Source organism: Gallinula chloropus (assembly GCF_964237585.1).
Source record: "Gallinula chloropus genome assembly, chromosome: 4".
Classification (NCBI taxonomy): Eukaryota; Metazoa; Chordata; class Aves; order Gruiformes; family Rallidae; genus Gallinula; species Gallinula chloropus.
This window is the reverse complement of record NC_140088.1, coordinates 91,591,680-91,613,849: the sequence shown is the minus strand read 5'-3', so window position 1 is coordinate 91,613,849 and position 22,170 is coordinate 91,591,680. Positions and strand designations below refer to the sequence as shown.

The following is a 22,170-nucleotide window of genomic DNA, read 5'->3' as shown; positions in this document are numbered from 1 at the left end:
GAAAAAAAAAGAGCAGCACAATATTAACAGGGTTTTTTAATCCTCTTGCCCCTTGTTTAGGTTTCTCTTGTTGCAAAGCATGGCAGTTCTCCCTCATTAAAGCACAGGATTAAGCCATGGAAAAACAAACCTGTGATAAAACATACACACATGCTGTATAAGAAGAGAGGTCATGAGCTCCTGGGGTGAATCCCTGCCTCGTGAGCACTCACACAGACTGTCCATGAATTTAGTCTAGAACATCAGGATTGCCTGCAACTTGCATGCCCTTTGAACTGCCTTCCCTTGAGAGGAAGGCTGTTTAGTCCTGGCCAAAAGGCCTCTCTGCTTTCTTCAATGCAGTGCCACGCCAGTTCTCCCTTCCAGCATGCCACTGAGTTCAAGAAAGCAATCCAAGAGTGTGGCTGAGCCCAACTGCTGCTGAAAAGGCTCATTAATCCATGAGAGGACAAGAGAAACTAAGCTGGCAAGTCAGCCAGCTCTGCCAGCGTAAGCAATTAAGCTGCTAGGACAAGACTGGACTTCAGGTCACTCTGTCTCAGAGCCACAAGTCAGCACACTTGTCTTCAGCTTCTGAAGCTTCTTCAGCTTCACCTGGGCACCAGCTGACAGCAGTAAGAAGGAGAACTGCTTCTCCTGCCTTTCTCAGCCTCCTCAAACCAACCTCTCACAGAAGTCACACAGGGGCAATCTGCAGCTGCTAGTCAGCATGTTCCCAGTTGATACCAGTGCTTACTGGAAGGCTCTGTCAGGCTCACTGTTCCCAAAAGCATTTGGGGAAATGCAGGTTTAAGATGCCTGAACCTTTCCACCAGGCATACAGTTGAGAGAAAAGGCTTGCCAAGGGCTCCTCTCTCTTGCTCTATCAGGACCCACGACAGCCTCACTTCACATGACCTCGGGAGGAAAGCAGTGCCCCCGGCGCGGCCACGCTCTGCTGTGCCACAGCAGCACACCACCCAGAAACAGCAGGTTGTCCCCAGAAGCAGCAGCTGAGCTGCCAGCCTGCACACACTCCCAGGGCTGTGGGGCTCACCCGAGTCGATGGGGGGGTTCCGGATGACACGGGCGATGAGCTGTCGGACCGCGGGGGTTAAGCCCGCCCGCTCCAGGCTGAGAGGGTAACCAGCCTGCATCGCCTGCAGCACGTGAGCACCAACCTCCGACAGCGGCAGAGACCTGCTCTGGCTGATGGACCTCTAGGGAGACAGGCAGAAGGAGTTCAGATGGCAAGAGGGCCTGAAACACAGCCCAAAGCTCAAACCTCACACCCAGTCAGGGGATAGCGGCACGCAGTGCGGCAAAGTGCTCCGAGACACGGGGCTGCTGCTCCTAACATTCAACTCATTCCTTTCCCAGCTTGGAAAGAGCTTTCTTCTCTTGAGGCTACCACTCCTCAGCTTGAGTGCAACATCTCTGCTTCAGCTTGCTGCAGATGAAGAGAGGTTCCACACCAGAAGGGTGCTGTGCTGGCAGCTCACACCCCTTGTGTCACACTCACTGCCATCCCCTCACCATCCTGTGCCAGCTGAGAGGAGATGGGACAAGGGGCAATGGGCTCAAGCTGCCCCAGGGCAGGGTCAGCTCAGCTGGGAGGGCAAAGTTCTTCCCTGGCAGAGCTGTGGGGCTGTGGCACAGGCTGCCCAGGGAGGGGGCTGAGTCATTCTCACATCTGTTAGACAGATGTTTTAAGAGAAGAATTCATCTCAGACAGACATCTCCCTTCCCCCACCTAAACCTGTACTTTTCAAGGGGAGGCTTCCAACTGATTGTCTTCCTTGAAAGAACAGGTTTCTCCCAAGAAACTCCTCCAGTTCCTCCCCAGACAATACACACACTGTGTGTATGTATCATCGTCAGGATTAATGGATACAGAGCATCCAGCAACCCGCTAATAATGGCACAACTGTTCCAGCTGTTAATCAGTCCCCAGGTACACTTCTACCTCAGGGGCTGCCTGGCACAGTTACCTACAGAAATACTCCAAGCAGATCTCCTATCACAGAATTAAAAAGCAATAGAGACAAGGATAGCAAAGCAGCTCCCAAGGCTCATCTTCACAGGGCACGGTGCCTGTGTAGCCACTTGCTCTGGGCACCCTGTGCCAGGGCCTCCCCCCCTCAGAGGGAAGAATTCCTTCCTAATGTCTAACCCAACCCTGCCCTCTGCCAGCTTGAAGCCATTGCCCCTGTCCTGCCCCTGCACTCCCTGGTGAAAGCCCCTCTCCCACTCTCCTCTAGGACCCCTTGAAGTACTGGTGGGCCAACATTAAGTCCCCCCAGACCCTTCTCCAGGCTGAACCAGCCCACCTCTCTGAGCCTGTCTTCACAGCAGAGGACCACTCCAGCACTGGGCAGAGGATTTAAGAGACTTTGCAAGTTCCCCTCCTCTAGACAGAGTATTGTAGTTCTCAAAGAGAAAGGGATGACCCCAGGGAAGAGCTTACCACAGAGAGGTTCTTCTCTTGTAACAGGATATACGTGACATGCTCTGAGGGAGAGAGGGCTCTAGCAGGCTTCCAGGGAGATGCTTCTTTCCAGACTTGAGATCCAGAGGTGGGGAACACATCCATCTAAGTGAGACAACGAGGATTTATCGTAGTCATAGAACGGGCAGGGCTGGAAGGCACCTTAAAGAGCATCCAGTCCCACCCCTGCCATGGGCAGGGACACCTCTCACCAGCCCAGGCTGCTCAAGGCCCCATCCAACCCGGCCTGGGACACCTCCAGGGAGGGGGCAGCCAGCACCCCCCTGGGCACCCTGTGCCAGGGCCTCACCCCCCTCACAGTGAAGAATTTCTTCCTAAGATCCAATCTAAATCTACCCCTTCCAATTTAAAACCATCCCCCTCATCCTGTCCCTCCAGGCCCTTCTAAGAAGTCCCTCCCCAGCTTTCCTGCAGCCCCTTCAGGGACTGAAAGGTGCTGTAAGATCTCCCCTCAGCCTTCTCCTCTCCAGGCTGAACCACCCCAGCAATCTCAGTCTGGCTTCACAGCAGAGCTGCTCCAGCCCTCTGATCATCTTAATGGCCTCCTCTGGCCCCACTCTAACAGCTCCATGTGCTTCTTATGTCCTTCCATACCCCAAAGCTGGACCCAGCACCCCAGTTAGGGTCTCAGGGCAGAGCAGAGGGGCAGAATCCCCTCCCCAGACCTGCTGCCACACTCCTTTGGATGCAGCCCAGGACACATTTGGCCTTCAGGGCTGTGAGCTCATTGTTGGCTCATGTGGAGCTTCTCCTCCACCAGCACCCCAAGTCCTCCTCTGCAGGGCTGCTCTCCAGCACCTCCTCTCCCAGCCTGTGCTGGCCCTGACCCAGGTTCAGGACCTTGCAGTTTAGAAGCATTACATCCTGGTGACAACCAACACATCTCCTTCCCCTTAACTAAGGTTACCTGAAATACTGGGGTAACTGGAGTCATTTGTCTCCATGGAGCTGAGTGTTGACCCCAAGTCCATATCCCACCTTCTGCCATCATGATGATCCCAAGCTGGGCTTGGGACTTGCCAAAAGACCCCAAACCACCACAGAAAACAACCCCAACAGTGCCCAGGTCACCACTCCTTAGATGCTGCTTGTGACAAGACTATCCCATCAGGTCTGCCTGTGGCACTGGGGCTCAGCACAGCTAATGCCACACCAGCCTTTTTCACCAGAGGGCTTCCAGCCAAACCCCAGAACGCTTTTGGTCCCCACTGCTGAATTCCAACAGCTTTCTGTGAAGCAGGGAGATGCTCTGCAGAACCCTCTCAAGCACTGCAGAGAAGTAGTACTGCTGCTGCACCTGCTCTCTAGACCAGATAAATCCCTCTAATGACTATGTAAATCTCCAGTTAAGATCCTTAAAGCACAACTGCTTCATACTTCCCCTAATCCACTTGCTCCACAACCTCTCCACAGCAGACACCAGATACTCTGCCTGGCCAGAAGCTTGACCTTTATAAAGACATCCTGGGCTTTCCCAGTGACACCACCAGTCTGGAAGGGCAGCCTGGTCCCAAAGCTGTCCCCAAGTAGCACAGCCAGACTTGGCAGACCCATTCATACACAGGCTGGCAAGTTACACTGCCATCCTGGGATGGAATAGCTGTGAGGACAGTCAGCTCTGCAGGACAAATCCAACAGGCACTGACCAAACCATGTCTTTGAGGCTCTTGTAAATCAGCAGCCACATGCAGCCATACCTGCAGGTCATTCACTTGGCAGAAGTCCTTAATTTCAGCCAGAAGAGGAGCCAACATTACAGACTTTGCTTGTGATACACCATCAATTCTCTTCACGTTCTCCACAGTCGTGGGCCTGGTTCAGGATGAAGAATAACACACCATGGAAGTGTCCTGTGCCAGTGCTCTGAAACATCGTCAGTCTGACTGACAGGCACTTAGACTCCAGGGCTATCAGGCAGGACTTCAAACTCTCATTACTCTACCTTCATCACCTCTGCAACTAATTAAAATCACTGTGCACTTCTCTACCATGAAGCTTGGCCACAGCAAAACCTTGGCTGCCTCGTGCCACAGAAGATCACCTAACCACGTCTGTCTGGCTTGCTGTTAAGTCCTGGTATCATCCACAGGACAACACAATGCACATTCCAAACACCACATCTACTGTCTTTTAGTAGCTGGGAAAGGCACTCCAGATGGATTACCCAACTGAGCTGCCCACACCACCTTCTCTTGTGAGGAAGAACAACCCCAATGCCAAGGTTCTGCCATCCTTCCATAGGATGCAACAGCAATGCTAAATTGTGCTTATTGTTTGACACTCCAGAGCCACCCATGCAAGGTCAGGGACAGCTCCTGATCCTTACCAGGAGACAGGCACACTGAAATGATTAACACACACTGGGGAAGCAGCTGGAAACGTAAGGATTAGTAACACCACCACACAGCTTCACCCTCTGACTGGTCGATCTGACAGGAGCTTTGGCTACCAAGACAGGCCATGTAGGCATAGGGGGGGCTTTGAACAGAAACTGGGATGAAGCAGCCAATCTGATGTCAATAACTGACACCAGGAGGAGAGCTGCTCCTCTGCAGGGAGGTGTGATCTCCCAGCAGCAGCAGAAAGGGGATTTACAGCCCGGCTGGCAGCCGCCCCGCTCCGTGCTACGTGTGTGTGTGCTGGCTTCACCTTGCCCGGGCCATCTCCACCAGGATCTTGTTGGTTGCCAAGACAGCTGGAGGAACTTCCTTCTCATTAGCCACCTTCTGTCGAGCAGTCAGCAGCCTGCTGTACAGAGCAGCCTGGGAAGAAAGAGCCAGATTCTCATCAAGCAGCTCTAGATCCTTTACGCAGGTCAAATTAACAAGAGGAGATGATGTAGCCTGACCTATTAATCCATCTTAGCACACTCAAACCCTCTTCTAGGCCTTTTATTCATGCTATCTCTGCAATACGAAGAGCCTCCCTTTCCCAAAAGCTTACCTCTAGTTCCTTCTCTCGGGATGGAACCGCAGGTTCTGAGGGCTTTGAAGGAGATGTCATCACAGGTGAGCGCTTGGCAACACTAAAAAAATAATGAAGAAGGGTCACACAGGCCCTGTGTTAAATCTGTTTATTCAGGAGCTCTGCACAAGGCTGTGGGAAAGCAGCAGCTCAGCTGCTTCTGCACAGCCAGGCTGTGGTCTGGGCCCCTGTGCTGGCACTGCACTCGTACAGTGCATGAGCTGCTTGGGGCAGAATCAGCAGTATCCCACATGCAATAGATATTCCTCTGTGCCTGGTCCTGTACCTTAAAAACAGCCTCTGACCGTCCAAAGCTCAAGCAGATGTGCTGTTCTGTGGCACAAACCCACTGACATGCCTGCCAAGAGCCAGATTCCCAGCTCGTCACGACACCGCGTTCTTACGAGCGCCTCTGCATCCCGGCTGTTCTGACAGCATCCCACAAGACCACACCTCCTGCTTTCCCTCCACAGCTAACATTAACACAGGCCAGGGAGAGGACTGACTAGTAACTTCACAGGCAGCAGTGACAGGGACACAGCTGCTGTGCTGCCAGCAGAAAAGGCTGATGTTACCACTCAGCACACCTGCCCTGCCAGCAGCCCCACAGCCACCGGTCCTGGGGCACATGTATCCAGGGACACTGACCCCTGACTACACTGCAACAGCTGTTAGCAGACAAGCTGGAGTAAAAGCCTCCTCTCCTAAGGGAACTGTGAAGTAACTGTAGGAGTGTAGCTGTCCCTACAATCACTTTCCCTCACACAGCCCAGTGGTGATTAGTCAGCTCAGGTGACACAGCCTGTCCTGGTGTCCAGCAGCGCCAGGCTGCTCAGCTGAAGGAGAAGTGGAACTGCTTTCATTCGAGGTGCCACTCAAGCCAGGAACACACATTCCTTATGTCTGCTTTCTGGAGAGAGCTCCTTTTATTTCTTTTGACCTCAGGGAGCCTCACACTTCATCTCTGTCTTCTCCAGACTAGTACAGAAAGGCAGAAGCCGTGCTGGCTGCCAGTGCCTGCACAAGGCATGCCACCACTCCCCCCAGCTTTCAGAGGAGTCACAACACCCCCACTCGTCTGCCTGGCCCAAACCCCACCAGTATCAGCCATCACACAGGAGACAGCAAGCACCAGAGACCTGAAGCAGCCACTCTGACCCTGCTATTGCTTCGTTTTATCAGCACCAGCTAGTTTTTTTTCTTGCTATTGAGTTTGAATTAAATCACAGAATCACAGGGGTTGGAAGGGACCTCAAGAGATCCCTGAGTCCAACCCCCTGCCAAAATACTAGTGAGAAAGTCCACACTTCACCAACCAGTACAACTTGCCCACAACACACTACGAGTACAATGAAACTTCAACACACCTTGCCTCTAACACCACCAAGCCTGTGCAGGGTTGTGCTACTCCAGTGTTTTGGTACATAACACAGCCTACCACAAGGTCAGTGCCTGGTTTTCCAAGAGGTATTTTCATCTCACATTTTCATGGTCGATTCACCAAGGAGAAGGCTGATTTTAAGGATGGTTCTACAGCCAACAGCCCTATTCAGAAATGAGGTAATTCCACTCTGATTTCAAAAGCCATACCTCTTGAGTGTGTTACTGCTTCTTGGAGGAGTCGTGACTTTCCTCTCACATGAGAACATCTCGTACAACGACATCTGGACAGGAAAAGAAACAAGCTCTGATTTACCAGTCTTCCCACTGAAGTTGCCATTGCAGCAAACCCTTCATTTGGGACACTAAATAGGCCAGAAAGGTGTTTTTTTTTTCCCCCAAACAGAGCACAGAATGGATGACAGACACAAGAGGAGCTGTGCTTCTACAGACCTGCTTGACCGGTGACTGCGCTGGTCCTCTGGCGTCTCGGGGATGCTGAGTTGAGATCACAGGAGAGGTTCTACTGCTGTGATAAAACCAGGAGCTCAGTCACACCAAGTCATTTCAAAGCCGTTTGCTAAGCAAACTGGTCTTGGGCAACTCAGAAATTCTCATCAATTTTAACTATAATTGCCACTCTCAGGAAAATCCACCGAGAGCTTCAGAACGTCTGACAACCTCAGCCTGAGCAGACAGCCACCCTGTCTTACTGAAGGGGAGTAAGGTTTTGCCTGACAAGAATGGGATTTGTGGCAACACTTGCTAAAGGTTCAGTTTGAAAGCTGTGATCACTGGACAAAGCCTGAGTGCCAACTTCCCCCTGCACACTCAGCGTGCAGACCTGCTGCTGCTGCTTTCCATTTCATAAGTACCTTTCTTCCTTCTCAGACCTGCAGCCAGCAGCTGAAAGAGCCACAACAGCAGGATATTACAAGACAAAAGAGAATTGCTACTTAATCATTACTCAATTTACTGGGTTTTCTTTCAACATTAAGGCAATCTAGACACCAGCAGAGGCTCCCAAGGCCAGCACTGAAGAGCTTTCAAACAGAATTTCTTGTCATAACAAACCTCTGCAACCTCTGGTTCAGCATCTTTGACTTGCAAAGGGTCAGAGAGAGTCTTTGTCAAGACCAACATAGCACTTGTCATTAAATATAACCAGAAGATTACAAGCAGAGCTTCCCATGCTTTTTTCCCTTAGAGCTACATGCTCTGACAGCAAATACCTGAGCAGGTCTGAAAAAGCACCCCAGACAAATTCACTGAGACTTTAAATCATTGACATTCCCACCAAGAAACACAGCAGCTCCTACCCAGCACTGCCCAATCGATTCTTGTTTGAAAAGAGCCTCTTCTGTTTCATTCTCAGCTTCGAATTTATGAGAGAGCAGCTCCAGTGTGTAACTGGGCAAGGAAGTTCTCAGCTGCTCTATCAAACCTCAGGGTTTAGCTCATCAGTATGAGGAGCAACAGAAGCCTTGAGAGACCTGGCACTATGGCTTGCCTTTGGCTGACGACTTTCTCCTGGAGGACGCATCACCACCACGTGCTTGCAGGCGACCCGCAATCAGTCGAGATGCTCTTCTGACTGGCTGTGGTAGTCAGAACCACATTTCTACTGCACTTCTCCACTACATACCCCAGTTAAACAACCATCCCCTGAGCTCCACTGTAACAAGGCACTGTCAGACTGAAGCTGAGAGTCACATGCTCTCTGGGGAGCCAGACAACACATCGCCTTTCACACCAGCAGCGGACAGAGGTGTCCAGCCAGGCACCCACTTGGGGGTTTTGTTACCATCCTGCCTAAGGGAAAGCTTTGGCTGGAAAACCAAGCCCAGGCAGTCTCCTGTGCAACCCCACCATCTCCAGAAGCAGGCTACAGAAAGGCACCACGCCTCAGGAGAACGTGTGCACTATCATTACCTCCTAGGAGTTTTCTGCAGATTAAGGTCTTCACTGGACTGTAAGAGGAGACTTGGATTTGAGGCAGATCCAGCCTTTTGCAGCCAATTCCTACCCTGTAAGAAATAAGTCCCATGGCTTAGCCAGGACTCAGAGAAGCTCTGTTTGATGGGTGGTTGCACATCAAAGAGTACCTTCTGGGTAAGCACACACGTGGTCACAAACTTGTTATGGCCAGAGACTTCTCTGAGGAATCCTTCCAACACCAACTGGTGGCAGAGCGACTTCCACCAGTTCTCTGGCCAGTCCTTCCCACTGCCAAAGAGAGGGTGTTTGCGGTACCTGTCTGGCAGGCGCTGGGAATACTGAAATGATTGAAACAATCTGTCAGATTTCCCCAGTCCTTGTGAAAGACAGTTCCAAACACAACCAGTGAGCCAACACCCGAGATGCACAGAGCATGTCCTCCAGAACACTGCTCCACACAAGAGCTTGGATCACAGAATGACAAGGTTGGAAGAGGAAACGAAAGCTCCAGCCTCAGCCAGAAGAGCTTTAGAATCTCCCCTGAATACCTGGGTTGGCATTCAGAGCTTTAACAGACACCTACCACAAACCTACTCAAAACCACCCCCAAAACACAGGGCAGCTCCACAGGAGGCAAACAACAGAAACTACTTCTAAGCTGGGTTCTGGGGCTACAGAGAGCAGAACATGGTGCTGTGCAGGAACACAGAACCACGATGGCAAACAGCTGGGAGACAGGAACTGTCCCCTAGCTGTGTGCACTTAAAATAAAATACAAGGTGCTCAGGAGGGTCAGTGTTTTATGGCTGTGGCCTGCTTGCTGCACAGGAAGTGCTGATGAGCAGCTTCAGGTTTAGACCAACTCTCTACACACCCCCACGCACCCCCATTTCCCCGCTGTACGGTGTGGCCATGCAGAGGGACCCTGCCACTGCCCCTCCGCTCTCAGCACTCACACAGGAGTGTTGAGTGTCACTTACAGACCCTCGGAGAAACAGGATGGGCATTTTAGTTCCAAACTTCTCTTCCAAGGCACTGACTGCAGAGAGCAGCTGATGGGATTGCTTCCCAAAATCCTGTAAGTCACCCTCTGTTTCGCTGGAGGCAGGAAAGCAACAGGCTCTGCAACACAGAACAGCAAGTTCAATGCACACACAAACCACAGCCCATCCCCTGCCTTCAAATGTGTCCTGTCAAGTGATAACTAAATAATACACACTGAGTTACCTGAATGTGAACAGCTGAGTATGTTAACATTACAAACTAGGCCTGCAAACACGACACCAAGTGAAGGACCAAATCACAACTCCCCAGTCCAACAATAAGCAGCTCCTCACGGTGCCTGCTGTGGCAGAACATTGCCTCAGCAGTCTCTTAAATTCAGGGATCGTGGCAGGGTTTTTTTTGGGGTGGGGGGCTGTGGCAGAGGAGGGAGCTACAAGGAGCAGTGAGAAGCTTCCCCCAGCCCCACAGAGCCAACCCCAGCCGGGCTCAGGGCCAAGGCTGAGCCCAGCAGCGCCGGTCACAGGCCCTGGGAATCACCCTGAGCAGAAACAGCCTATTGCCTCCCCTGCCCAGCTGAGCAGGGCAGGGACAGAGTAGTTTTGGTGGGTGTCTGGCCTCCAGCCAGGGCCAAACCACCACAACTGCTTTAGGCATAGGTGACACTTCTTTAATTGCACCTATCAGCAAAGAGACTGCCACCTGTTTTGCTGGGAAAACCCAGAAGGAAAAAGCAATCCCATTAAAAGACTTTTTAGGGTTTGTTAATGCTTTTGTTACATCAGGCAAAGAAAGAGTTACTGGCAGAGATCACCATGAAGGAGGAGGAAAAGGACAATGATCTGTTTGGAATGCCTGCAGCTCTGCACCACTGATTACACAGCTCTTCACTGGCGCAGCAACAAAGCCTGCAATGAGCTCTCCAAGTCTCCTCCTGTGTTTCAGCAGAGCCCAGGCAAAGACCTATTAATTCCTGAGTATATGCAAGGCCAACACACTTCCAGAAAGCCAGGCAGCATGAGCATATTGTCTCCAATCAGGAAGCATCACGCTGCCAGCAGGAGGGAATCCTTCATCATAACCTCAGGGGAAGCACATACATGTGCACAGGGAAGACCAAGGAAGGTGTTTCCCCTCATCCTCATCACTACAGAGCCACTGGCTGCCCTTCAGCCCATCTGTGCTACTACTAGCAAGGCTGAATCAACTTATGCTCCAATGGGAGAACAGCTGCCTTAATGCTCAGACCACTTACCCTCCAAATGTTTTCTTGTGGGAAAGTCCTACCAGGATGTGAACTGATGAACAAAAGCTTATTTCCCAGCTTAAGACCACTGATTTCCTCACAGGCCTTCCCATAGCCTGACTTGGAAATCAGAAGCTGCCTCATGGCTTGCTGAGCTCTTTAGGAGAGGCAGTTGTGCCAAGCTAAACCTCAGGACGAACATCTGCAGAGTAGGTCAATTCTAGGCCACTTGTCTCAGAAGTCAGCCAGTGAGAACATAACCTCTTGTATCAGGGAAGAAAGCTTACCTGGACCTGCAATTATCACAGCATTCTTCTGTGCCCATGATGCCAGAGGAAACCTTCCGGAGCTGTTTGTCTTCAAAATGAGACAGGATGATTCTACTCAAGGGAATGTAGGGAATTAAATCAGACACCAAGACCTCACACACTGAATCTGCTGCAGAAAGGGGATCTGAAATCAGCATGGCTAATTAATTCATCAGGGAGCCAATTATTTGCCCATGACTCCTCTACAGAAAAAGGGGTTTTTTAAAAAAAGTAACCAGAGATACTTGAAGTCTCTGTATAAACACACTGAAGGGTGTGCCTGATACCCCTCTGCAGCCCCACACAGGCTGGCAGAACACGCTGCAGTTACAAGACGTGTTGGGCCCGTGGCCTGGAGCTGTGACCGAATCACGTTGCTCAAAGCCAGCTGAAAGACAAAGGGGAGCTCAGCTCCCAGTACTCACTTCCTCCTGCAGCTGCTGGACACCAGGTACTTCTCCATCTTTGCCAGCATGGTCAGCTTGTACAGCCGGAACCTTTCGGACTTGATCTCCATCAGAAGATGCCTGTCAGCCGAGAGGCAGAGGGGAGACCTGAAGTGCTGTCTGCTATTCCCCGGTCCCAGTCAACAGGCACCCAGCTCAGAATAGTCAGAGACCCAGACAAAACACCCTCCTAAAGCCAGATCCAAACTGCTCACCTCTTCCTCCACAATCTGGATCCTCACAGCACAGGGCAGACGTAGAAAAGCACCTTCCTAACACGTTCCTCACACTGACTGCTGTGCTAAGCAGGGCAGGAGAGGCAGAAAGCTTCCAACCTCACTGGCTACTAAGCCTCAGGAATCCACACCAAAAGGCACCCGGGCACACTCCTGGCTTGTGTTCTGTCTCAGTCACCCAACACCCCCAGGTCCTTCTCCCCAGCAGCTCTGCCCCAGCCTGTAGCGCTGCCCAGGGTAACAACACAGTGTCCCATGGGCAGGACTCTGCCCTTGGCCTTGCTGCACCTCATCCCATTGGTCTCAGCCCATAGATCCAGCCTGTCCAGATCCCTCTGAAGAGCCTCCCTACCCTCAGGCAGATTGACACTTCATGATCCCAGCTTAATGTCATCCACAAACTTACTGAGGGAACATTAGATCCCTCCATCCAGGTCATTGATAAAGACACTGAACAAGAGCGGCTCAGCACGGAGCCCTGAGGATCACCACTGGTGACTGGTCTCCAGCTGGGCTCAGCTCCATTCACCACTACTCTCTGGGCCCAGCCACCTCAACGCATCTTCAGAAAGCACCACTGGAAACAGAACGCTAGTGCAGGTACAGAGCATCTTCTCAGGAAGCATGGCACGCTGAGTTCTGCACCTGTGCAGGGAGGACTCTGCAGCACCCTGAGAAAACTTAGTTACCTCAGACCAAACCCACCCTCTCTTTTGGTACGCTCTGGCTACCCAAGGCAGTCATCTGCACAGCCTCTTACCTGTTAAAAGCCAAGTCTGTCGCAGTCCACAAGACATGGCAGGCAGCAGGGAGCCCATCACGACCAGCTCTCCCAATCTCCTGGTAATAGGATTCCATGTCCTTGGGGGCACCGTAGTGAATCACCAGCCGGATATCTGCCTTATTGATGCCCATGCCGAACGCCACTGTAGCCACAACACACTGGAAAACAGACACCAGGAGCTGACCCTTCCCAAGCAGCAGGGACACGCTGGATCAATGCTCACACACTTTATGGTACAGACTCCAAAATCGGCCTAAACCACAACTGCGCCGAGCTCAGGCTCAGCTTGCACACAGCCTGTTAAGCCTGGCTTTGGCCAGAGGATGAGCACAGGATGTTAAATATGGGAGGAACGATGCTTTGTGCTAGAGTGTTTCCAAGCAGTTCTGCTCCACAGGCACAAAAATCAATAGTGAAGAGGAGCACAAGAAGTCCTGGGATAACTCTCTGCCTGCTCAGCTGCAGGAGGAAGAAAGCAGCTCACAGAACTTGTGACAATGGTGTTTCCCCCCAGCCAGCCCCTCTGCTTTCCTCAGGTGCTGTGCACTTCTCAAAGACTTGAAGGAACTGGGAGCACAAGCCAGGAATCCTATCGGTGTCAGCACAGACCAACAATTTCCTGGCCCAGAACTGAAGACAGGTAGTAAACACACAGTGACGTTCCCAAACCCCTCTCCCCCCAGAAACTCCTACAAATAGGACCAGGTGGATGTAGTTTCCTCCCTACCTGGATTTCATCCCTCATGAACTGGTGGTGGACTCGCCTCCTCCGCTCGATCCCCATCCCGGCGTGGTACGCACCGCAGGCCACCCGCAGCTTCCCCAGCTCAGACACCACCTGATCCGTGGCCCTTCTTGAAGGGCAGTAGATGATAGTGGGGCCTTCAAACTCATACACAGAACTGCTGTAAATAGCAACATGTCAAGACACAGACCAGAAGCCGCCTTCCCGCAGTAAGTCTGACCCAAACCAGCTGAAGAGGCAAGGCAGCTTTCCAGCAACGCTTCTTGATGACTTAAACTCAAACCGATACCAGCTCGTCCACTGCCAAGCCTGTTCTTCCAGGAGGGATGTTTGCTGCTCTGGAGGTTATTTTGCAAAGTGCAGGAGGTTTTGGTTTCTGTAGAAGGGATAAGGTCTCCCAATTCCCTTACAGTCACCAGGAAATATGCTTTGACAGCTGCCACTTGGAAAGGCCAACATTTCCAGTGTGGTGCAGGTGAGTCATGAGAAATGCATGGATATTAGTACTGTTAATACACACTACCAAAACACCCAAGCACAGCTGAGGGAGCAGTAAGGCTAGGGGTAAACCCTTACCTTCCTTTCCTGGTCAGGAACTGCTTCAAATCCCTGAGGATATCTCCGCTTTGTCGCCCCACTTCCAAGTACAGGTTAGGCCTGTCAAAGCTCGTGCACGTGACCTGGGGGCTCCTCAGGCCCAGGCAGTTTGCTATGTCCTCTCTGATGGATGGACTTGCAGTTGCTGTTAAAGCAACGATGGGAACCTGCCACAAGAGAGGGGAAGGAAAAAGTCTCAGGGTTTGGTTTTCTTGACTAAAAAAAGTAAGCTCAAATGGCACACAAACAGGCACGTTAATCTGGTCAGGATCACTGATCTGCTCAGCTTTGAAGACTACCTGGCTTCCAGAGCTTTGGTCTATGCTGTTCAGGAAAGCAGAGAGGGGCAAAACAGTGGGGTTTATCCTGAATGGGTCCTTTCTTTCAGTACATCTTCAGTGAGTCTACAGTAATTGTCTCATGTGGTTGCCTAAGTTCAGGGAGCACAGTATGAGACTCCCAAGAGCAGCATGTAAACTTCAGGCCTAAATTTTCAAGCTTACCTGATAAATGCTTGTGGAATCTCTAGAGACCACAGTGGTTTGCTCTCACAAGCCAGTTTAAACAAATAAATCCCTCAATACTGAACCAGGAACCCAGAGCCATCATCTCCTACAGCATTAGGATCCAGAAGCTTCTAGCAGTCCAGGTTTTAGAACACCCTTTGAGCATGTGGAAAGCTCAGTCACTGACAGGGACTAACTCCAAACCAGCACAGTCAGTACACCCAGAGAGCAACACCAGGAGAGGGATACCTCAAACTACCCCCCAGAAGGAGACAGCACCCCTCTCCTGTGCTGGCAGGGAAAGGCATCAGCCCTCACCCAAGGCAGGGCTCTCTTCAGGCAGCCCAGGCGCCTGAAGGAATCCCTGAAGTCGTGGCCCCACTCGGACACACAGTGAGCTTCATCCACAGCGACGAGCGTGATACCTGTGGGCACAGACAGGGGACAGGCACCTCAGCAACACAACCGAATGGGAAAGCAACAGCCACTCCATTCCAAGCTTGCTGAGAGGGCACCAGCAGTCCTGCTTCACTTCTTTCCTTTCGGGAATATCTCCTGCTGTACTGACCCCCCAGCTGGACTTTTATAGTGAACTCTTCTGTAAGGAGGCACAAGAGAGTTCAGAGGCTCCCTTCACCACCATCTCTGGCTGGACTCAAAGATCCTAAAGGTCTTTTCCAACCTGGAGATTCTGTGGTCCCCCCAGGTGGTCCTCTGCCTACAGCACTAGAAATACAGATGCTGCATAAAGACATCTTGCAGAATTCCCCCTATTACAAGGGGCTCATTGGCTGTGGATGTTCAATGAGAAGAGTATTTAAGCTGCACCCGTGTTCCAAGACACAATTTCATTGTCAGATTCCAGAAAGATCAGATCAGAACACCTAAAAGGCTGACACAGTCTTTGGTAACACGTTTCACTTCCCAGGATTTAAAGACCAGTGCTTTAGCACCTCTGTTCCCAGTAACTTGCCCAGCCTTCCCACCTCACATCCACTCTAAGGACACTCCTCATGTATGACAGGACCTTCTGACACCACTGCCTGGCAGGCACTGCACGAGCCCCTGAGCTCACCAGTGGCAAGAAACCCATGAAAAACATTACAAGAAGTTAAAACCCAGTTATGAGTTCCAGCTCCTAACAACTCATGCAGAGCCTTATCCCCAACTTACCAACAGTCTGGTCAAGATCCTGAAGCAGCTGTAAGTTCCCTGAACAGAACTCTGGAGTCATGTATATGACTCTGTAGTGACCCCTGAAACATGGGGAAAACACAGTCAGAGGGACAGACCCCAGAGGACTCGACTGAACGAAACGAGATCGTGACTGTCTAGAGGATGAGAGTGAGAACAAGTACAGCCTTCTGGAGAAGGGCAAGAGAAGGGAAGATGACCACAGAACACATCTTGAACAGTGGGAAAGCAGGGCAGGACACAGCATTACAGAAGGAAACAGTGGAGAGTTCTGCTAGCCTTTAGAACAAGGAGGGACTGCTGGGATGCCTGGGTGATAAATGCAGGTCTGGGGCTTGGTAAGATCACCTATAAACCACAAAGATGAGTCAAGAAGCCCCAGCTCGAAGGGACAAGGGGGTGGGCTCCTCCTGGGTGAATGCCAGCAGTGTCACTGACTGCCTCGTTCCACATCAGAGCCAAAGAAAGCAGCCAAGGCTTTCCCCTGTGCCAGACAGGGAGACAGCCCAGCCCAGCCCCCCGTGCCGGAGCAGCAGGCCCAGGGGGCTCGGGACTTACGCTTTGACGCCTTCAGTGATGTTTCTGGATGACTGAGCCGAACCCAGCAGGCAGGCTGGGATCTCTGACATGCTGTGGGGATAAAAGGTCACAAACAGGTTTGCCCTCAGAGCTTTGTGCCTCAGCTTGCAGCTTATGCCAGCACTTTGTGAAGGAAGTTCAAGCTACCAGGTGAGAGGCTCTCCATGGGAAGAACCTCTTCAAAACAAGCGGTCAGCAGCTCTTCCAAAAGCTCTTCCACTCCCCTCAAGCTGTCCCCCACACATCCCCCAACTAGAGCGGCACGGGATCAGAGAGATAATGACTATTTACCACAGCCCACATGTGTTGCTTGAGAAACACAGGCTCTGCAGCTGGCACACGAACAGCTCCTGTACGAAGCTGTGACCTCAAACACCGAGAGATGCCCCAGGCAGAACCCCTGGGTCTCCACAGAAACACAGCCACAGCTTCCCACCACCGTGCTACTCACGTCAGCTGCAGCACCTGGTCCTCCATCAAGGAGATCAGAGGAGAGATGACAATTCCTGTATGTCCAGTGTAAACAGGAGGAAACTGGTAGCACAAGCTTTTCCCATAACCTTAAAGAAAAGGGGCATGAGTGAAGCACCATGCTTTCTGTGTGGCCCTGACATGCAGCCACAAAACTGTTCAAACACCTTGTTGAGCCCTAAAAACAAAAATCAAGGCTTTTTCTGCTAGAGAAGAAACAAACACACAAGATCAACACAGTCAGCATGTACTGGATACCCTTCCCTCCACCAAGGTCAGTGACAAAGGCCAGGGCAGAAACAGGAGCAGCCAGCATAGCTGGCTCAGACATACAGAGTCTCCATCAGGGCACCCTGCTCTCCAGAGCCCCACACACACTCTCCAAGGTGGGAGTCCCACTCTCCCCAGAAAGGAAAAAGGGGTTTTGCAGCTTCTCTGGCTGTAATGGTAACTTACCAGTTGCCATGACAACAAGATTATCTCTTCTGTCTTCTAACACAGAATTGATCACTTTCCACTGGACCCTTTGGATTAAAGGGAGCATTTTAGTTTTGGCACCACACATCACAGGTAAATCCTGTGGAACTGCACATGCAGTTGAACTTCAGGACACAGAAACCCTCCTGGCTGCCTTGGAGCACTGTCCTCACATGTTGACACCACTCAGGCACCCCAAATGCTGCAGGCAGCCCCACCAGCACTGCAGGGGGATCTCTGACAGGACTCAGATGAGCACCAGCTGATGGGGCCACTCTCAGAACATCACAAAACAAGCTGTCCCCCCCACACATTAACAACCCACCCAGGAGCACCGTGACACCTACAGCTACCTTCAAACCCAGAGATACCCAGCAGGACCTGGATTTGACAAACAGATTTCATCCTTCTGTCATCCTGGGGTGGCAGGACCATGGTTATGTGTACTTGCAAGACCACAAAAGCATGAAAGCCTCCCACCCCCATTCCTAGAAGTTCCCTATTTTGAGCTCTTCAGCAGCACCTTGCACAGCAAGCTTTCCACCACCACTCATCCAGGAAGATTTCATCCCATTTCCACCAAACTTAAGCTTAACAGCAAGAACACCTGAGTACATAAACACACACTGCATGGAGATTATGCCCCACCAGACAGAAGCCCGTCCCTCCCGAGAGCCACACCAAAGCTACCCAGACTTAGCAAGTCCATCAAGCAGAGAAAGCCATCCATGTGGTTTGCTGCTCACTGTTCAAGACACACGAACCAGACCCAGCCCAACAAAGCTTTGATGGCAGGAGGGATGCCACCAGCAGAGCCAAGAAACTCATCCTCTACTGTCAGAGTACTGCACTTACTGCCCTCCAAGATTCACTTTGCCATCTTGTTGTGGCAAGGCTGCTCTGCTTTCCCTGGGGATTCTGCACAGCTCCCAGTTTGTTAGCTGCTTTTACTGTTAAGTAGGACTAAGGCCCCATCCAGCTGAAAGCAGGGAAGGAAGTGAGCCCTGGAGTGTACAGGAACACAGAACACTTACGGTTTGAAAGAAGAATGCCCAAAACAGGTCTTGAGACAGGAGATGTGGGTTTCCTTAGGCACTGGCAGCAATGGGTCTTTGGCAGGAGAGAGGGGGGAAAAAAACCCACAAACAAGCAAATCACAACTCTTCCTTTCCTTCTGTTGCATCAACCACACCACCCAGCTTAGCAGCCCACGTTCTGCTTGAGAGAAGCAAGCAGCTCCATGCCTGGCTGATGGCAGTACCCTTGGTGACAAGGTCCACAGCCAGAGGACACTGACACACCGTGAAGGCCTGAACAAACCAGTGTGTCTTCCACCTCACACCTCAGCTCCTCTTCCCCACTTGGTTTGTCTCCATGGGCCCAGCTCCAAAACATCAGGTCACGATCAGCCCTGAGACAGGATGTCCTGACAGCTGTACCGCAGAGCAGAGGTACCAGCTCCCCCTCTGCTGTGTCCTCAATGACAACCTCCACATCCCCAGAGCATTTTTACTCCCCTGAAGCACATGTAACATCTACTGATCGTGGCAGAGGTCAGCTCTGTTTGCCAAGGACACCCTCCAGCTTTCACCTCTACACACAGACGAGTATTCCCTTCAAAACCCAGGGCAGCTCTGACTGTGTGCTTCAGGGAACCACGCACAAACCACCACTGAGCTTCCACATCTGCTTCTGTTACCAGAGAAGTGTCATTGAATCCTGCACTGTAAATTTACAGCATACCCCAAGATTCCTCCTCCTCTTCTTCCTCAACACCTTCATCCTCGTGGCCATCCGGGGCCAGGTTCGGTTCTGTGCCAGGAGCTTTCCTGTCTTCACCCGACCCTCCATCAGTTCCAGCTCCTTTGGGATCATCCACGCCTTCTAGAGACTGGCAAGTCAGGAGAGAAGGTTACTTCTGAGGATGAAAGGGTGGATATGATCCACGTCTGACATAATATATGATAAAGGGACACTTTGAATTTCAGTCTATGTGGGGCACAGCTTAGATCTACACCCAGCATGGAGGAAAGCACAGTGGTCAAACTGCTCTGAGTAGCACTCCAGTTCCAAGAGCCCTTTGCTGGGTACTGTAACACCAGCTTTGGGGCTGTCTTTGCAAAAAGGCTTTTGAAGTTCTGAAGACATTAAAATCTGTTCCTTTAGAACACCAATTGTTGAGCTTTGTCCCTTTCAGACTTGCAGCTAGATGAAGCCACAGGTTTCACTGGGAGGAGACTTTGGAGGCCAGTCACAAAAGCCCAGAAGCAGCAGGACTGAAATCCCAACATCACATTATGCTCCTTGGTGCCAAACATGGTACCAACTAAACCTCTCCTACTCAAAGTGGGGGTTTTTGACCAAAATTTCATCTATAGATGATTGACAAGCAGCACTTAGAACCATCCAAAGGAGACCCGCTCCTTCCCTAGAAGGAAAGGCCACTTTTTCTTGCCCCCCTTCCCAGACCTTTGAGTCTTGATTCCTGCTTAGCTAGAGGCTGAACCTTCACCTGCAGAGCACAGGAACGCCTGGCACTGCTCTGGTCAGTCAGTTAGCTCCAGACATTAATGGTCTCAAGCTGCCCCAGGGCAGGGTCAGCTCAGCTGGGAGGGCAAAGTTCTTCCCTGGCAGAGTTGTGGGGCTGTGGCACAGGCTGCCCAGGGAGGGGGCTGAGTCCCCAGCCCTGGGGGTGTTTAACAGAGGGGAGATGAGGTGCTCGGGGATCTGGGTCAGCACAGGACAGGGACAGTTGGACTCCAGGGGCTTAAAGGGCTTTTCCAACCCTGTGACTCTGTGAAATCCTGGGTCAGGTTGGGTCTGGGAAGGAGGGAGGGCTGGGGGAAGGTGCTTTAAGGGCTGGTGGCACCTCTCATTCCCTGGCTCTGGTGTCACTGGGGGTGCAGTGCCACCAGTCAGAGTTCCTGTCCTCTGCCCCGTGCTGAGTCTGTCCTGCCCGTGACGCTGACTGTGGGATGGTCTCTCCTGCCCTGATCTCCACTCCTGAGCCTCTCAGCATCTCTTGCCTCCCCTGCCCAGCTGAGCAGGGCAGTGAGAGCAGCTTTGGGGGGTGTCTGCCCTCCAGCCCAGGTCAAACCACCACAGTAAGCAGCACTGGTTCGCTTCAGACTCCCTCCACTCAACTCCACTGCCGCCCTCTGACCCCAGAGCATGGTCAGGGCACCAAGCCCACAGCAGAACCCTCAGGCACTCACTTTCAGCATCTCCTTCTCCAGCTCCTCGTCGCTTTCGATGACGCAGGACACGTTTTGCTCGTTGTCTGTGCAGCACACCTCCTGAGGACAGGGACACCTCTCATGGGGCTGTGCTCCACACACCCCTTGTCGCCCTTGCGCACACGCTACGCGCAGCGCCTGCTTTCACCTCTTAACCACGGTACCTGAGGTCACACACAGCTCAGAAGCCTGCCCCTTAAAGACATCTTCAGAAACATTACAACATAACACAGCCCTGAATGAGAGACAAGACCAGCAGCATCACCCCACGCCCAGAACACACTGGGAAGTTATAATGTGACTCAGAGGCATCGGCCCGCATTCAGCACTCACTAGCTCTGCTCTTTAGGTCCCTTAATGAGAGAGTAATCTGCTTAACTGAAAGAGGAAGACTAATTAGATCACATAGAGCTTCTGTATTCAGCCTGAATCCTCCAAAGCACAGAGCTGAAGAGCAGCTCCACGCTCAGCTCCCTCCACAACTGTTTTCCAGCCCGAGCCAGCCCTTCCAGCCCAGCTTAATGTTCTCTCATGACTGTAACTTCTCTAAATCTTGGGAAAAAATGAAGGATGAGGTTGCTTCCTCTGCTGAATGGCCACAGTTAACCAGAGCTTTACCTCAGGCACAGCTTCGTCGTCCAGCTCTTTTGCAGCCTGCCACTCCAGGATCTGTAGCTCTTGCTCAGTAATGTCTGGTGACATGAAGTCATCTCTGTCTCTGGCCCGAGGGCTGGCTGCTGCAGCCCCATCTTCTACAGCAGCACTGCCTCTCTCTGCCTCTTCATCAGCTTCCCCGTCCCAGAGGCCAGCCAGCGTAGCATCAGAGCAGATGTTGAAGTCGCCTTTGAGCTGTTTCACCAGTTCAGGCATTTCCCCCTCCTGTGCTTCTCCATTTGCTGACTCTGCCTCCAGACCCCTTGGAGCTGCCCCACAGCTCCTCTGCGCCGGCGCGGAGCCCGAGCCCAGCAGCGTGCTCCTCAGAGCACAGACCTTCTCCGACAGGTCAGCTAGTATTGCTGCAGCCCTGGGAGGCAGAACAAGGAAGGTCTTGTTCTTTATCAGGTGATAAAGCAGTTACACCCCTGCCACAAGCAGAGCTGAGCAGGCTGAAGCACTCTGGCTCTCCAGAGAGCGCCTGTCGAGCACGCACACAAGGGCTCATCGCTCACACTGCTGGCACTGTGCTCCTGGGGGAGGTCACATTTCTCCAGGAAAACCAAGAGACTCTGCAGGAAGCAGCCTTTGTGCTGTCACCCCTGATCACATCACATCTCCAGGCTCCTGGCAGTTAGCCATGTGAGAGCCCTGATTATTTATAGAAGGTCTTGCTGGGCATTTCAGCAAGAAAAAAGCCAGATTCAGCAAAGTTCAACGTCAAACCCACTGCAGTGAAAGCAGGGTAAGCCTGTGTACAGGGACAGTGCCTCCCCATGGAGCATGCTGTGCTTTCTGTCCTTGGGAGGAGGACACACCTAACAGGTGGGTGTTACTGCTCCTCTCTTGTCAGGAGAGACCTTCAGGGATCAGGACAAAGTGCTGATCTCACAGGTGGAGACAGGCTGGTGAGAGTCTG

General features: G+C 51.9%; 1 protein-coding gene across 1 annotated transcript in view; it reads right to left on the bottom strand.

Moving 5' to 3' along the window:
* Positions 1-22,170, bottom strand: part of WRN (WRN RecQ like helicase) — a gene marked incomplete at its 5' end in the record, with an annotated part of 34,476 nt that overhangs the window by 2,990 nt on the left and 9,316 nt on the right. The window contains 24 exons of the mRNA XM_084263294.1: positions 1,037-1,199; positions 2,447-2,572; positions 4,186-4,300; positions 5,138-5,250; positions 5,432-5,513; positions 7,043-7,116; positions 7,286-7,361; positions 8,765-8,859; positions 8,938-9,108; positions 9,751-9,892; positions 11,306-11,398; positions 11,752-11,853; positions 12,769-12,950; positions 13,520-13,697; positions 14,114-14,301; positions 14,959-15,065; positions 15,814-15,896; positions 16,393-16,464; positions 16,865-16,973; positions 17,341-17,408; positions 18,396-18,471; positions 19,105-19,252; positions 20,577-20,657; positions 21,216-21,621. Coding sequence (XP_084119420.1) covers positions 1,037-1,199; positions 2,447-2,572; positions 4,186-4,300; positions 5,138-5,250; positions 5,432-5,513; positions 7,043-7,116; positions 7,286-7,361; positions 8,765-8,859; positions 8,938-9,108; positions 9,751-9,892; positions 11,306-11,398; positions 11,752-11,853; positions 12,769-12,950; positions 13,520-13,697; positions 14,114-14,301; positions 14,959-15,065; positions 15,814-15,896; positions 16,393-16,464; positions 16,865-16,973; positions 17,341-17,408; positions 18,396-18,471; positions 19,105-19,252; positions 20,577-20,657; positions 21,216-21,621 — 3,050 coding nt within the window. The remainder of the gene's footprint in view (positions 1-1,036; positions 1,200-2,446; positions 2,573-4,185; positions 4,301-5,137; positions 5,251-5,431; positions 5,514-7,042; positions 7,117-7,285; positions 7,362-8,764; positions 8,860-8,937; positions 9,109-9,750; positions 9,893-11,305; positions 11,399-11,751; positions 11,854-12,768; positions 12,951-13,519; positions 13,698-14,113; positions 14,302-14,958; positions 15,066-15,813; positions 15,897-16,392; positions 16,465-16,864; positions 16,974-17,340; positions 17,409-18,395; positions 18,472-19,104; positions 19,253-20,576; positions 20,658-21,215; positions 21,622-22,170) is intronic.